General features: G+C 42.0%; 1 protein-coding gene across 1 annotated transcript in view; it reads left to right on the top strand.

The window, feature by feature from the left end:
* Window positions 1-7,653, top strand: part of SQRDL (sulfide quinone reductase-like (yeast)) — a 47,983-nt gene extending 40,330 nt beyond the window's left edge. Inside the window, exons 7-9 of the mRNA XM_006882937.1 lie at window positions 4,544-4,611; window positions 5,490-5,668; window positions 7,596-7,653. Of these exons, the coding sequence (XP_006882999.1) occupies window positions 4,544-4,611; window positions 5,490-5,668; window positions 7,596-7,653 (305 nt within the window). The remainder of the gene's footprint in view (window positions 1-4,543; window positions 4,612-5,489; window positions 5,669-7,595) is intronic.
* Window positions 7,654-17,878: the final 10,225 nt, after the last annotated feature.

Raw genomic sequence — 17,878 nt, 5'->3', positions numbered from 1 at the left:
TCCACTTTTCAAGATCTCTTTTTGTTTCTTGTAGTAATGTTTTGTAATTTTCTTGGAAAAGGTCCTTTGTACTTCTGGTTAAATTTATTCCCAAGTATTATTTAATCTTTTTCTTTCACCCTCTCCCACCACTCCCCAAACTGTGCAACCCTGTGGTTTTGCCTCTACCCATCCTCATCCCTCTGCTCTCACCCCTTCCTTGGGTCCCCAGACATGTTTTAATAGTTTTCCTTCTATTCTTATAATAATGGTATTATGCAGTATTTGTCCTTATGAGACTGAGTTAGTTCATTAAGCATAATGCTCTCCAGTCTCTTCAAGTTATATAGTATTTTTCGAAATTGTTGCTTCTGAGTGCTGCATAATATTCCATTATTTGGATGAACCATAATTTCTCAATCCAGTCAGTTGTAGTTGGACGTTTGGACTGTTTCCATGTTCTTGTGATGGTGAATAATGCTGCTGTGAACATTGGTGTACAAATCTCCATTTGTGTCTCAGTTCTAATTTCCTTAGAGTATATATATTTCTAGTAGCGGAATAGCTGGGTCATACAAAGTTTCTAGGTTTAATTTTTTGAGAAAATACCAGAGAGTCTTCCAGAGTGGTTTTACTATTTTACAATCCCACTAACACAATATTCAAGTTCCTACGTCTCCATATCCTCTCCAACATTTATTACTTGCTGCCCTGCTAAATTTTGCCACTGCTGCTGGTGTTAAGATGGCATTTCATTGTGATTTTGATTTGGATCTCTCTTATTACCAGTGATTTTTGATCCTTTTTTCATGTGTCTGTTTGCCATCCTAATGTCTTCCTCAGTGAAAATCTTCCCATGTGTTTTGCGTATTTTGTAATTGGAGTATTCTGTAGACTCTTGTCTGAAATGGTATTGATTTGTTCCCAGTTGGTAGGTTTTCTTTACACTCTGTTGAAAAGAGTTTTTGATGAGCGCACATATTTAATCTTTGGAAGGTCCCATTCATCCATTTTATCCTCTCCAGATTGTTCATTTCTGGCTATATTTATCAGTCTCTTTATACCTTAGATCAGGCCATCTAAGATTGGTCCCAGTTTTCCCTTTTATGAACTTTATGGTTTTGAGCTTTGCTCCCAGGTCTCTTATAAACCTTGAGTTGTTTTTGCGTATGGTGTGAGATGTGAATCCTGTTTTAGCTTTCTGCAGGTAGCAGTCCAGTTTTAGTCAAAATGGAATACAGACTTGGATTAGATTATATTAAAGAATTAGTGTTAATAATTTTGGGTGTAATGTATCTTGTGTTGGAAAAAATCCTCACCTACCAGAGACACACAGAAACTTTTGGGCAAAACGGTCTGATGTATGCTCTAAACTTGTTCCAGGAAACCAAAGTGATGAGTGGTGAGACACATGAGTGTGGTTGTATGACAGAGTTCATTATCTTAGATTTAAAATTTTTCATTAAAAGTCTTTTTCCCTTTTGCCATAAAAATTTTATCTTTTATCTCTCTCTCTCTCTCTATCTCTATCATCTATCTATATCCACACACACATACATGTATGTGTGTACATAAAAACATCACGGTATCAAAAAAGGATTGGCTGACACAGAAGAATTTAATGAAACAATATATGACCAAGAGGCAATGGTGATGATGAGGGAGGGAGTTCAAGCTGCTCTGAAGGAATTGGCAAAAAATGAGGCCCCAGAAATTGATGGCATACCAAATGACATATTTAAACAGATGCTTCCCTGGACATGTTCACGAGGTTGTGCCAAGAGGTCTGGAGGACAACTACCTGGCCAACTGACTAGAAGAAACCCATATTTATCCCTTTTTTTTTTAAAAGGTGATCCAACAGAGTGTTTAAATTGTTAAACAATATCACTAATATTTTACTCAAGCAAGATCCTGCTGAAGATTATCCAAAAAAACTGGGACAGTACAACGACAGAGAACTGCTAGAAGTGCAAGCTGGATTCATAAGCTTTGGCAGTAGGGGCATCAGAAGGATCTTGGCTGAAAGGAGAGAATAGCAAAGGAATGTCTGCATTTCATTGTGCTCATGTGAAACTTATACTTGGACCAGGAAGCAGCAGTCAAATTAGCATGAAAACATTGGATGATTCAAAATCAGCAAAGGTATTCATCAAGGATGCATTCTATCTCCATACCTTTTCAAATTATATGGAGAACAGATCATATGGGAGGCTGGACTTTGTGAGGAGGAGTGTGGCATCAGGATTCGAGGAAGACTCAGTCTGTGTTCAACCTTACTTGCTGAAATTGAGGAGGACATGAGGCGTTTGCTACAGAAGATCAAGATCTGAAGTCTTCAATATGGATCGAAGCTCAACATCAAGAAGACAAACATTCTTACTACCGGCCCAATTGGGAGCTTCATGATAATCAGTGAAGGGATTGAGATTGTTAACTTCAGCTTGCTTGGATTCATAATCAACACTCTTGACACCGACAATCAGGAAATCAAAAGATGAATTGCATTGGGAAAATTTGCTGTCCTCTCTAGTGTACTAAAGAGAAATGATGTCGGTCTGGAGACTAAAGTGTACCTGATCCAGGCCATGGTCTTTGCAATTACTTGCTATGTATCAGAGAGCTAGAAAATAACTAAGGATGATAAAGGATTGATGCCTTTGAGTTGTGGTGCTGGAGAAGAACAAGAAGTATTAGTTAAAAGTGCTGGGGATGGGGGAGGGCAGGTGGAGAGAAAAGTGCAACAATGAATTAAAATCTCTGTAAATGTTCATTAGAATGAAGAATAATAAAAAAGTCCTCAGTTGCTAACTAAAAGTGGGCTATTCAAACTCTCCTGGAACTCCACAGCAGGACAGATGTGGCAGTTTGCTTCTATAAAGATTACAGCCCTGAAAACCTTATGGGACAGTTCTAGTCTTCGATAAGGTTGCTATGGGTCAGACTTGACTAGATGGTTGTTAAGTGCCATCGAGTTGCCTGTGACTCATAGAGACCCTATGTACAATAAATGGCTCTGAAGTCTGCCCTGTCCTGAGCCAATCTCACTGACATACCAACCTCCATTGCCCTAGTCACTGTATCAATCTATCTCATCTGGGGTCTTCCTTCCTTGCGCTGTCCCTCCACCCTTCCAAGCATGATGTCCTTCTCAAAGGATCGGCCTCTCCTGGCCACATGCCCTAAATATGTAAGATGGAGCTTCAAAATCTGAGCTTCTGAGGAGAAACTTGATTTTTACTTTCTCCGTAACAGACCTATTTGTTTTCTTGGTGGTCCATGGTATATTCAAGACTTTTCAGTCATGGCTTAAGTATGTCAGAGGATGAGGATGGCACAGAATTAATAAGGTCACTATGAGTTGTATTGGACTTGATGGCACCTTACAACAGTAACAACAGTTATTACAGTCTATGACAGATGAAAAGCTATGTATTTCCCCTGATTATATATGCTGGGCTACCAGTTTAGTTTGTCTTACCAGGGTCTAGGAATATCTAGATGCCCAGGGGAGACCGGCACACAGATTGCTGACTCATCTCCAGGAGAAAGGGCTGTTCTTACTTAAAGTTCTTACTGAAATGGCCAACCCTCTTATTGATGAGAACTGATTCTTAAATTCCAAATTCACAGAGTTTTTGCATCAATTTTTTGAAACTAATAAGTTGATGAATGCTCTCTGGTAGTTAGAGCTTCTAGAAATAAGAAGTCATGTTCTAGTTGCAAGCTAAAGGGATGGGGAATGGACACTTTAAAAAAATTTTTATTATTCTTTAATATATGTACCATCAAATTAGATCTGACTGGTAGAGGAAGAGATTATCCTTCCTTCCTTCAGCAGAAAATCTGGTGGATTTGAACCATGCACCTCTGATATTGCAGTGCAGCTTCTTGCCACTAGGCCACCAGAGCCCACCAACACTTCTTTTTCTAGAAAAGGTTATATTTTGGTTTGCTTACACGGTTCATATACATTGCGTTTCACAGAATTCTTCATTCCGATTGTGTTTCATGCTATTCTTCATTCTCAGTGTGTGTTTTATACAATCATTCCCATGCATTATGTTTTATAAAATTAATTACCATTGGACCTCACCCATTGTTACCTTGGGTGTTTTTTTTTTTTTAAATTTCAATGAACATCTACAGAGATTTTGGATTTCCATTCATTCATTGTTGCACTTTTCTCCCTGCCCACCCCACCCCCACTTCCAGTTCGCTCTTCTTGAAAAGCAAAAGAAAACGTCCTTCATTGGTATACAGTTCCACCCCCCCCCCACCTTTCAGGTCCCTGCTGGATCCTTCCCATTTGCTTCATCCCTTCCCTCCACCTACCAAACTGTGCAACCCTATGGTTTCTCCCCACCCGTCCTCACCCCTCCACTGCTGCCCCCTTCCCCCCCGCTTGGGTTTCCATATGTGTTTTACTAGTTATCCTATTTTCACAATAATGGTCTTATGGAGCATTTGGACATTTCTTGTTTACACTAAAATTATTTGCAGATTGGTTTCAATGGAAAACCTAGATGTTTCTGTATTTCTGACTTTTTGATTTCTCTTACAGCTGCTCAATCAGGAATACTTGATAGGACAATTTCTCTGATTATGAAGAACCAACTACCAGTTAAGAAGGTATGTGTGCCTTTTCTCAATTTTCATCTTCCATTCTGCATGCAGATAGCATGTCCCTAGAGATGAAGAGTGCCAACCAGCTCGATTGACACAGTGACTATAACAGTGGGCTTGACCATGTCACAGATTGTGAGGACGGCGCAGAATAGGGCAAGGTCCAGATCTGCTGTCATAGGGTTACTATGAGTTATAGTTGACTTGACGACACCCAACAACAACAAACAAGGATTTTATCACTTTTTGTCCTGGTTTCTAAAATATGAATACATTGTTTTTTCCTTTATCATGAGTGTTTTCATAATTTTTTATCTGTTAGGATGTAACTTACCCATTTCACTATACAAAAAATGACAATTTATGTAAAAAATGAAGGAACAAACCACCATTATAACCACTCAGAAAAAATATTAGATTTTAGAGTGTCTAAGTAATCTGTGGGGAAGAGATGGGCAATCTCCTCTTGTGGGATTAACTGCCTCTGAAAACCCACCAGAGGGTTGGCTATGGGTTGGTTCTGACTGTACAGTACACAACAACAACAACAGAGAGCTCTAGTGGCTTAGTGGTAAGGAGTTGTACTGCCAACCCAGAGGCAGGTAGTTCAAATCCATCAGCTGCTCCATAGGAGAAATATATAACAACAATAACATGTAGCAGTACAGGAATTGTAATGGTATAAGGTGTAACTAGTATATTTGGGCTTCTAATTTAAAGGATGGTGGTTCCAGGCCACCAAGCTACTTCATGAGTCTTTTCCTATAAAGGTTTACAGTCTTTGAAACCTGATGGAGGGTCACTGTCAGTCAGAATCAATGACAGTTGAAGGTAGTGGTTTGAAAGAAGCACGCTTTCTAACTCAAGATTACTTTTTATTTTAGTATGATGGCTATACCTCGTGCCCACTGGTGACTGGTTACAATCGTGTAATTCTTGCTGAATTTGATTATAATGCTCAGCCACTGGAAACGTTTCCCTTCAACCAGGGCAAAGAACGGCTTTCCATGTACATCATGAAGGCCGACTTCATGCCTCTCCTCTATTGGAATATGATGCTCAGGTGAGTGAGATTTCAGCTCCAAGGATGCACCTTCTGGCACAACTTAGGCAGTGTGACATTTTCAAGGAGCTTTCCAACCTCAGGAGGAATTTCCACCTAAAGCAGGACTGGCTAGTGGGGTCCCCTTGCTGTGCTGTTTTTTCATGGGGTAGTGCTGGCCGGCTGTGAAAGAATCTGAAGTCTCAGCCAGGCTCAATGGGAGAAAAGACAGTCCTGGATGAGGGAAGGGGGTTGTAGCTTGTTTACCATGTCAGACAGTACAGCCTCTGTTCATTATCAGCAATGACCCAAATCTACTAGTTGCTGTGCTCTGATCTTCTTTGCTGCTAAAGATAGAAAAGTAGTAATAATAATTAAGTAATAGTAATTTTGTTTATCAATAAATAACAATAGTAATCTTTACATACTTAAATCACTTTCTCCATGTCAATATTTTTTTTTCTGTTACCTTAGTTTCACCTACTGCTTTTGAGTTGGTTCTGATTCAGAGCACCCCTCCATCACATTTCCAAAGCTATAACTCACACCAGGTGGAGACTGCCTATCTTTCTCCCCTAGAGCTGCTGGAGAATTTGAACAGCCTAAAGGTTAGCAGTATAACCTGCTACAGACTATGTGACCAGGTGGCTAAGTGGCGAGAAACTGGCTCCAATCCCAAATGTACACAGTTCAAATACACCAGCTGGTCTGTGGGAGAAGGATGGGTAATCTCTCTTGCAATTAGCTCCCTCTGAAAACCCACTGAAGCATCAGCTATGGGCTGATTCCAACTTGATAGTACATAATAACAACAACAACAACAACAACAATGATGACTTTAGAGTCCATTAGACCTGTGTTTTTGTCATGCCTCTGTCATTTACTCGGAGGGCTAGTAGCTTAGATTGTCCGTTTCAGGTATTTTATAAAATTAGTATAATGAAAGTAACCTCACCTACCTCATAGGACTATTGGGATGAAATGCAAACAAACAAGAACACAGTAAGCACTCAATAAAGAAGAGCAACACATTTTAATGAATCATTCTTCATTCTAAAAAGCATGATGATTCCATTTGACCTTTCCAAACCTCTGTCAGACAGGCAAGTCAGTAATTCACAACTGGGGGTGATTTTGCTGCCTTTCTTTCCCCTGAATAGTTAGTTGTCACATTGGGGTGTTCTTCTGGCACCTGGTGAGTGAAGAACAAAGAAAGAAATGTCTGGCCCAAAATGTTAACAGGGCTAAAATTGAGAAACCTTGACAGAGGAATCAATGCCATTGAGTTGTGGTTTTGGAGAAGAGTGTTGAGTTTCCCATGTACTCCAAAGAGAACAAACAAGTCTGTTTTGGAGAAAGTGAGACCAGAGTGCTTCTGGAAGGGAGGGTGGTGAAGCTTCATCTCACACACTTTGGGCATGTTGTTAGGGAGGGGCCTGTCCTTGGAGAGGGACATCATACTTGGAAAGAAGGAGTGTCAGCATAAGAGAAGGTGGCCCACATAAGAGGGATTGACAAGGTAACTGTAGTAATGGGCTTAAGAATGTCAGAGATGGTGAGATGGCATAGATAGGGCAGGGTTTATATCCATTGTTCCTAGTGTCTCTATGAGTTGCATTGCACTCTGTGGCATCTAATAACAGCAGCAACAAACTGCATTCATTGAGCAAATGGAAGCAGAGAGGATAGCAGTTTACACAGTGTGGGCTGAACACAGTTGCTGGATTGAGTCAGCATGTTTGGGCTCACACAGCAAGGCAGTGTCGAAGCTGCAGCTGGCGGCAGGCCATTCTTCCCCTTGATGGGATTCAGCTCACTAGATAACTCGTGAGTCACCTGCTGATAAGCACGTTCTGGGAGCAGCCTGACTTCCCTTTCAGCATCCTGCTGACTGAAGTGACTCCAACTCTTTTGCTACAAATATCTTTTTCTGTGTCATTTCTTCCAGGGGCTACTGGGGAGGACCAGCCTTTCTGAGGAAGTTGTTCCATCTGGGGATGAGTTAAGGCTCGATCCTCTAGATTATCATCTGGACCAAAGTCAGTACTGATTAACCAAGAGTAGCATGAAGGACTTGGAACCCTAAGAAGAGTTGATGCTGGACGATGGTGATCTGATACCCAGTTTGTTAGTATTTCTAAGCAGCCGTCAGTCACATGAATCCCCCAGGATGGGCTTGTGCCTTTGGAAGCATTAAAATGAAAGGGCAGACCTTTATTTTCTAAATAAAAGTTTGTTGTGACTTGAGATTCTGTGAGCAAATGTTATAATTTATAATGACTACTAGTCAGGATAATACTTGGGAGAATAAGAGGGTGGTAGGGCAGTGATTTATTATCTTCGTTGATATGCAATGTCCAGCTGGCATCATTTCACTGGAGTCAGTGAAACAAAAGTGAAACAAAAGTCATTCCAGGACCAGTATTGTTTCAAGCACAGTGTGCGGCAGCCACGAGCGTGTGCTGGTGGAACTCTCTCTGCAGGGAGCAGAGTTGACTGAGGGCCCAGCTGTTGCCCTCCTGACCCCATCAGCATGTCTGTGCAGAGGCCACACTTTCTAAGATTGCTCTCCAGCCATTATCTGGACACAGTAGGGTATCATGCTGGCCTATCCCTGCAGGGTGAGGATCTCTCTACAAGCAACTTTGTTCCCAGGGCTCCCCATGAGCCGGGCTGAAGCTTGTTTGGAACGAGGCTGAGCCAGAGGCTCTTCCTACCCGGTTCTCTTCCTGTCACCTTTCCCACGACTTGCACTTGCCTCACCCACTCCTGCCCCTTCTCCTTTACCCTTCACAAGAATTTCCCTAATAAACCTTATGCAAATACAATTCTGTTGTGGCCACTTCATTCTCAGAGGGCTTGGACTAACATCCAGTGAAAATGGAGTTAGAGGAATCCTGATGTGTACGGCAAGCATTTGCTTCTTTTAGTTCCAATAAAGTTTTGAAGGCATTCACACTGGAATGTTGCAGGAAATTGTTCCAGATCATTTGAAGTTCAGCAGTGGTTGACCTTGTTTCAAATCAGTTTCTCTGTAGATGTCTATAGTTTCAGTTTAATCTGACTTTGAGTGTTCATCTTGGAGGTACAAACTCTTATCAAAGGGAAATCCATAGTAGTCTTTGTAGTACAATAGATACTTTTTTTTTTTTTGGTGGTAAAAAAGATACACAACTAAATGTACACCAGATCACCAGCGCCTCTGTGTACAATTCAATGACATTATGTTCTACAAGTTGTGCAATCATTCTTCCACTCTTTTCCCAAATCATTTTATAACATAAACCCCAATTCACCTTCAGCTTTTACAACAGTTTAGAGTTCAGATCTTTTATGTATTACCCAGGATTGCCAGATCTCTCTGATGGCTTTAGAAACCATACTCAGGCATACAACTATTTTCAACAAATATTTCCTAAGAGTCTACTGCAGACCTTGCTCTCAGGACAGAGGTGCATGAGTGAAGCAGACAGAGGCCCTTCCCCCGGGTCCTGGCCCATATGATTTTTCCATCTTCTTTTCCTGGTCTGCTAGAGAACTTGCTGAATGAGGCTTCAGCTTAATTTTGAAAGTGGTGGGATAGTCTACAGAGGGTTACCCTGCTGAGCTAAAGGCTACATCCACCAGCAGTTCCCTGGGAGAAAGCTGGGCAATCTCCTGTTCAAATTATAGCCTCAGAAACCCAGTGGAGGGTCAGCCTGGAGCTGTTTCCAACTCCACAGTGATGAGTTGGAACTTCCATCAGAGGCCTAGGTCCTAGGAGACAGTAGGACACCACCCTGGCCAGGCAAAAGCAATGGGTGATGTTTTCTCAGGTGACCATATACTCTGCTCAGCCTGAGATATTCCTGCCTAAAACCCATTTCCTAATATACATATATTTTTCTTTTTTATAATACATACTAATATGAGTATAGCACTATCATCTACTTGTGGCATAAATTTTTTAAAATTATGATTTGAAAATTTGTAAGGCAAATTGGCCTTTCATTCAATATGTCATATACCTTTTGTTTTATAATATTAGTTATAAAACTCACAATATCTGATCACCTCTTTATTGTGTATTGCCTTTCTCTTCACCTATCTCGGCTATTATTATTAGGTGTGGAGTCAAATACTGTTTGTATCGACCCATGAACAACCAATCTAAACCTTGCCCTATCCTGTGCCATCCCATCATTTCTGAGACACTAGAGTCCATTGCTGAAGTCACAGTGTCAATCCACCTTGTTGGGGGGGTCCTTCCTTTGCTTGGCTGACCCTCCATCTTTCTGAGAATGATGTCCCTTTCCAAGGAACAGCCTTGCATAATTACATGTCCAAAGTATGAAAGATGAAAGCTTGCTATCTTTGACTTAAGGAGCACTCTGGCGGCAGAAATAGCTCTTTCCAGGACATAGCTCTTTGTTCTTTTTTCAGTCCATGGGATATTCAGTATTCTTCTCCAGCATCACAACTCAAAAGCATCAATTCTTCTTTATTCATTCAATCCTTATTCATTGTCCAGGTTTCTAATGCATAGCAGGTGATTGAGAAGACCATGGCCTAAATCAGGCGCACCTTAGTCTTCAAACTGACATCATTGCTCTTCAGAGGTCTTTGACAGTAGACTTGCCCAATGCAATATGTCTTCTGATTTGTTGACTGCTGGTACCAAGGGTGTTGATTGATCAGAGAGATGCAAATTCAAACAACAATGAGCTGTAACCACACCCTGACAACAATAGCAAACTTCAATAAGACAATAAACAGCAAATACTGGTGAGGACATGGTGAGACTAAAACTTTAATACACTGCTAGTGGGAATGTAAAATGATGCAACCACTGCGGAAAGAACACTTTGATAATTCCTTGAAATGTTGAAAATGGAAATAGCATTTGATTCAGCAGTTCTGCTGCTAGGTGTATATTCTAGAGCAAAAAGAACTGTGACACTACTAATATACACACACCTGTGTTTACTGCACTATTATTTCCAAAAGCAAAGAGATGGAAATAACCCACATGTCAACAACAAACAAATGGTTACAGAAACCATGGTACATCCTGGCATGAATCTTAATAGTACCCGCTTCACTCTGCACAATGTCTGGATTGGACAATAGATTCTATGTCCACATGAGTGTCACCTTCCCCACCCCACTTTGGTTCCTGAATCAGAGAATAGGGTTCTCAAGGGTGATCACAAATGGCTTACCAACCCATTTGCTTTCATCTGTGTTTGTGACACAGTATGGGTGGGGTTGTCTTCCTCTCTCTGTCCCTAACTTTAAGTCTTTAGGAAGTTCCTGGCTAAAGGTATCCCACTCTTGCAAGTGTGTGTCAGGGAGATTTCTGGGGCTTTTCACCCTAAACCACCCTCTCCTGAAGGGCTTGAGTGTCCAGGGACTGAGCCAGTCAGGACTCAAGTTCTCACATTTTTAGAGATAGGGCTCATCATCTCAGGTGGAATAACTCTGAAATCGTTTACAGGGTTAATTGTGCCTCTTGAATCTGTTTATGACGAAGCATTCCTGGCAAACCTCCTTGCTTCCTGGTTCACAGTACATTGGGCAGAATTTATCATTAGGCCTGGAGAGGGCAGTGACCACTACTGGCCAGTATGTGCCTTGACAGCTTTGGTTACTCTACACTGAGAAAGGGAGCTCTGGTGGTTAAGTGGTAAGGAGTTGCGCTGCCAACTCAAAGGCGTGTGGTTCAAATCCACCAGCTGCTCTGTAGGGCAAAGGTGAGCAACCACCTCTCGTGGGATTTACTGTTTCTGGAAACTTGCTGGAGGGTCAGCTGTGAGTCGGTTCTGAGGTTCTGACTAGATAGTACTTAACAAGGTGAGAAAGAGAAAAAAGTCCTGAATTCCAGAAAAGCTTCCTCTCTGAAGCCTGGTCTCATTAACCTCAAATATAAGATTGGCCCCAGGAGAAGCCTTTTTGTCAGACTGCTTCCAGGAATTGGGGGAGAAGCAATATGACTAGGGTGAGAATGAAGTAAAAGGTTTGGGGTGAAGGTGGGGCTAGAGGCCCAGCCCTGTGAAGGGCTCCTGTGGAATCACACTGGAGTCACATTTAAACTGTGGAATGTGACACGCTCTGGGATTGTTGGCTTGGAAAGCTCTGATTCCGAGCCTTATCCCCAGAGCTTCTCTCCTCTCATTTTCTGTTTTGGTGTCTGTCCTGGGTGAATTTAGGCAAATAACACAGCTGAGGTCAGAGTTTAGAGATGACAGGTTTATAAGGGGGGGGGGAAATCAGCTAAGAAAATGCAGCGTTTCAGATATAATAGATTGTTTTTGATATTAAGAACATGTTTAGTGTTTTTATTTCTTGTGTCAAAATCAATACGTGTATTTCTAAATAAAAAGAGATAAAAAGGAATACAAATCACCCCAAATCTACCACTCAGTTAAAATAACTCATAACATATTGACATCTTTTCCTCTATTTACCTGGTGTTAGCAAACATATAATTTTTAAAATAAAAACGAAAGTAGGATGATTTGTAGGTGTTGTTTTGTAACCTGTGTTCGATGCTTAGAGATGTGCATTAGAGATGCAGTGGCTGTTAGCAGAGAGTAGGAGGTGACCAGAGGTCAGTTCCTCATGGAGCACGAAGTGTTTGAAAACCATTAATTCATTAGTGTGACAAATGTATATAACTCCTCTACTAGGGTGTTGGTGTGTAATTGGCACTTGATAAGTACTCTTCGCAGGTAATCCTTCCAATGTATGAGTAGAATTATCAAAGACACAGAATATTCTTTTTGAGGAAAGTGATTTTTGAAGTCTAGTGTTTAAAAATAGCCACACTGATTTTTAAATACACGTGATCACGCCAGGTAACTGTACACAGACTTCCCCCCATGGCCTGAGACTTTGGACAAAGCTCTCAGTCCTGATGGGGTCATTGTGACCATTTCAGGGAGGCAAGAGCCAGGAGAGATGCTTTTGATAAGAACAGGCTTTTTGAATAGATAATGGAAACCAAGTGTCTCTGGTTAGGTTAGCTGCCAAGCACCTCAGGAAATTGATTGTGTGCTGGGAGAAGTCAAGGTTAATACTTTGCAGCAGACAGAAAAGTCACCAGAGGCAGTTGAGAAAGATGAATGGCGAGGACAGTCTCCTCACACCCACTAACATTGATTTTTTTCAAAGTAACTTCCTTGAAGTATACCTGGCTGGGAACAACTCCAGGTTAAAATATAACTTTCCATATTTGTGTGAAGTAAAACAATTGCGATTGCAGCTCTGGGGCACAATTCAGGGCTACTCCCAGACCCACAGTGGGACAGAGGTTGCAGACAGGTTGGCATTCTGGAGTTGTATAAGGCATGAGCTGGGCTGCTTTTTCCTTGAGGAATGGTGTCAGATTTGAAGCCACAGACCTGGATTTGGATCTCATTTCTACCACTGACAGGTGCCTGAAAGGGTCCAGTCGAGCCTGATCACTACTTTGTTACCTCTTCTTGTTGTGTACTGTAGAGTTGGAAGTGACCTATAGCTGACCCCCCAGCAGGTTTTTAGAGGAGATCTGGAGGAGACTGCCCACCCTCCTCTGTGGAGCAGCTAGTGACCTCCAAGCACGTGCCTCCGGGATTGCAGTGCAGCTTGCCACTAGGCCACCAGAGCTCACGACTTTCTTACCTGTAAGGTGAAATGTTAATACCTACTTCATAGGGTAGAGGGTGTTCTAGTGCACTCGTGGGGAAGGAGTTGAGCTGCCAGCCCAAAGTCAGTTGGTTCAAACTGACCAGCTGCTCCTCGGCAGAAAGATGAGCTATTGACTTTCTTGCAATTTATAGCCTCTGAAAACTTGCAGGAGGGTCAGCTATGAGTTGGTTCTGATTATACAGTAATGAGTTTAAGTTTCATACAGCTGATGTAGAGATTGAATAAGGAATTAGAGAGCTGTTAGCACTTTGTGATGTCCACAGTAGCTAGTATTGCCAACACTGTAGACTATCAATGAGATATACTGACACCTTGACGACAACAGTGGGCCTGAGCGTGACAGAGATCAAGATGCTGGTGCAGACTAGGGCAAGGTTTAGATCAGTTGTTCAAAATGTTGTAATGAGTCTGTACTCAATGGCGCCTGAGAATAACAGTAGCCTAATAAAACATTCAGAAATACAGTTTCCATTAGTCTAGAAACTCCTGTCTTTCTGGAGAAAATGGAGTCATAAGATGTGTATCCAACATCCTTGTCCTACCTGAACGATATCTGCATTCTGTCATCACATGTCCATGTTTCTCTGCCTCATTCCAGCAGGTTTCTGAGCTGGACAAACACCCAGCATTACAGATGAGCCAATGTGAGGTACTATCTAAGAGCACAGATGTGGGTGCTGCCTGCATGGGGTTGAAATACATATGTAGCTCTCACTGACTTTAGTTACTAAACTTTCTATCCCTGGTTTTCTAGAAAAGAGGGATAAGAATAACATTTACCTTTTGGGCCATTGGAGGGAGTAAATGAGGTGATATGTCAACCATATTGTGCTCAATACTAATTAAGTGTTTTAAATCAATCATAAATTGATCCTTTCCTGGAGGATTCTGTGGGCAGTGGTCTGACTCAAGGTTTGTGATTCTGATTAGTTCAGTTCACAGATGACCCTTTGTGCCTGTCTTTGCAATATGTATAAATATATGTAGTAGGCAGGTATTACTGGTCATAGAGGATTAAAAATTGGCAAGAATTAGTTATTAATTATTCCCATAAGATTATTTTCTATACCTAATATAGATAAGGGAGCTCTGGTAGCATAGTGGTTAAGGAGTTGAACTGTTAACCCAGAGATGAGTGATTTGAATCTACCAGCAGCTCTGTGGGAGAAAGAAGGGCAATTTCCTCCCATGAAGGGTCAGCTATGAATCAGTTTCAACTCGACAGCAGTAATGAGACTACAGGTAAACCCTAGAGATGAAAAGCTTTGCCCTTCGTGAGTCCTGGCCAGTTACTTATGTATTTATCATGTGAAGTGTCAAAACAGATATCCGATCTGTATGCTCTCAGACCATTTAGAACAAGCTTAGACTAAACAATTAGGGAAAGTCTCCAGAAAATGACGATGTTTAAACAGTCTTTCTATTAGTTAGAACCTTCCACCTACTGGGAAGTAGGAGCTTCTAGAACTCTAGGACGAGCTGTGGGAAACACAGACTGTGGAAAAATGTTGCTGTTTCTCAGGAGATCAGAAGACTTGCAGAAATCTCTGAGCACAACTGCCTGCCCACCAGGGGAGCTTGCTCTGTGCAAGGGCTAGGTGTGCAGATGTATGTGGCACCACTGCAGATCACCACTGCCACACCACTGTTACATCTCCACCTTCCAGTCTGGAGTGGGTGCCCCTCAAAGGTGTCTCTAAGCAAAATTGCTGCCACTTTTCCCAGCTTTCCCCCTTGATACAGAGGTGAGTGTAGGGAGCAGGGCAGGGATATGGATTTCCAAGGCTTTGGGAGATTCTTGAGGGGGTCGGGATTTGGAAGTGGAGATGACTCCCAGCCTTGGGTGATCATGGTGGGCACAGATAGGAAGAGGAAGAGAAAGAAGATTCTGGAGAGGAGAGGCATCCTCAGAGCTCAGACCCTAGACCTTGGCCAACTGCCTCAATGGGATTTTATCCATTGATATTCATGGAGTAAATTCAGAATATAAAGTACTTTTGAAAGAATAATTAAAAAAAAATTGATATTCTAAGCTTGAGATTAACTGCTTTTGCCAGAGCTGATGAACATCCATTTGCAGTCTAATGTAGCTATAACTCTTCCTTAGGACAAGTTCAAAGGAGACCTTCTGTCAATTAGAAAGCAATGATCATCTCTTTGGTCCTGGGCGTCTGTTGGCATGAGAAAGAGGCCTGAAGCAAAGGCACTATGTAGCAAGAGACTGGATAGGGATCAGAGGCCAAAGGGTGGAGACGACAGAAAAATTAGACCTTGAGATCACTCATTGCCGTCAGGTCAAGACTGACTCATAAGTGACCTGGCATTGGGTCTCTGAGGCTGTAAGACATAGGGGAAAATATTACTTATCTGTCCCCGTTGGAGCTGTTGGTGGATTCAAACTGCCAGAGAGGGACAGCATTTTTTTTTTTTTGTTAGCAGCACAACTCCCTACAAACTTTGGGACTATGCCACCATTAAATAAGAGAGAAGTCTCTTGTCTCTTCCATGGGACAATGGGAGGATGTGGGAAAGGTGCTGAGACCACAACTTCTGGCAAGTGCTTGGCCTCTGCCCCAAGAGAAGTCTCCTTAGGGCAACTATCCTTGAAATTTAACCAGCTGTTTAGAACTCATACTTCCACAATGTGACAGAGTAGAGCAGCTCTATAGGGTTTTCTTGGCTATGATCTTTCTGGAAGCAAAGCTCCAAGTCTTCTTCCCACAGAGCACTGAGTGGGATCAAACCACCAACCATTCAGTCAGCAGCTGCTGCACAGCGGGGCCTCCTTTTTCTATGGCTACACCCTACTTCTTATCTGAGCAAATGGAAGGCATGTACCTTGTCACTCCAACAAAGCCAATTGTTTTGGCTTTATTCCACTCAATTTGGTAGTTTTCCAGTTTGCATCTACATCCCAACTAATCTGCCTTACATCCAACTAATTAGTTGTTGCCTTCTAAATGAGCTTTGCCTTCTAATGGTTTGTATGTACAAATACAATATTGCCAGGGTTTAAACAATACTCATGAAAACAGCAGAGTAACTGGCTAAGATAACCCTTTTCTATCATCTAATTTCTAAGTCTAGAAAAAGGTTAGTTAACATTTGCGACAAAATACAATAAACTCATTGCCAAGGATACCAGAATGATTTTCGAGTTCACACAGGAAATAAGAACAGAGGCTTAAACCCCGTCTGTTCTGAAAAAAATATCTTGGGAAAACTGTCAATATCAGGATTTCTTTGGAAGCCCTTTCCCAGATTAGCGTTGATTTATAAGTGAAATAAAAAGGAGAAATGTTATGGACCATGTTCTTTAATTTTCCAAAGCAAAAAGGGAATTTTTGATCTATGTGCCTTGGAAGTCTGAGAAGGACTTCAGGCAAAGTTGGATCCAGAAGTTCATCAGTGGTCAAGCTTCAAATTCTTTCTCTCCTAATCTCTCAACTCTGGTGTGTGCATGCGGTTTTCTTAGGAACAGTAGATTCTCATGTGGACAAAGCGCCTCCTAACAATTTCAGGCTTACAGGGTCCTCAGAATCATAGTTTTGGAGAGGAATGTGTCTTTTCTGATTGCTAACAGGAAAAATCTGGCGAGAGTTTGATTGGTCTGGGCTGGGCTAGTAACCTCTCCTCAGCCAATCATGTGCAATCTTGGAAGTAACTTCTGCCTGGGCCGCAAGGACTGAGAACTGTGGACGAGTTAGTTCTCCAATGAAATGATGGAGTTCAAGACTTGTTTACTACAAAGATGAAGTAGACGCCACCTTTTTTTTTTTTTAAATCCATTAGTAATGTTAATACTTTAATTTATCCATGCTGTAATGTATACTGAGCGTGGTCTCGCTGGCGGCTTGGTGTCTTCAGGTAAGAAGGGTTCTTGAGTGTGTCCTCTTTGAGACACTTGCACAGGATCCTCCTGGCCAGGAAGAACTTTAGCTCCTTCACGGAGGAAGTTTTTGATCTGGTGACCCTAGGGCTTCTTACCAGTGTCTGTTCAAAATAGCACTTTCAGCTTTGGAGGGTCTCTGTAATAGAAGCAAATAAACAATGGCTGGGAGAAGGGAGAACGCTGGAGCCCGAGCTGTGCGCGCCCCCAGCTGGAGAACCAGATGGTCCGCGTGCCTGGGGCACCTGGGCTTTACTCTAAAAACTGTTCTTGGAAACTTGTTTGGAAGGGCTGGAAATACTATCCTGTTTATGTTTACCACTAGACAGCAAGGTAACCCTCAAGGAAAGGAACCCAAACTCTCTCCCGTGGGGATTCCTTGCTCTTTTCAGACACTTTTCAGCCACATTCTCTCCTACCCCACAGTAGTTTTCAGATGGGACACTTTCTCCTTCCACATTTGCTTGCACTTTCCCTCTACCAGGATGCTTCTCCTTTTCTGAGAGCAACAGATTTCATTTAGTTAACTTGGTACATTACACACTTTGCCATCAGGGCTCCCTAGTGAAATCTTGTTATTGTTGTGTGCTGTTGAGTCGGAACCGACTCATAGCTGACCTTCCAGTGGGTTTTCAGGGGCAGTAAATCACACAGAGGAGTCTGCCATCTTGTCC

The sequence above is a fragment of the Elephantulus edwardii genome, unplaced genomic scaffold (genome assembly GCF_000299155.1).
Source record: "Elephantulus edwardii isolate Elephantulus edwardi_28Jun2011 unplaced genomic scaffold, EleEdw1.0 scaffold00026, whole genome shotgun sequence".
NCBI classification, from domain to species: Eukaryota; Metazoa; Chordata; class Mammalia; order Macroscelidea; family Macroscelididae; genus Elephantulus; species Elephantulus edwardii.
The sequence above is the reverse complement of the archived record's forward strand: the minus strand, read 5'-3'. Positions and strand labels throughout refer to the sequence as shown.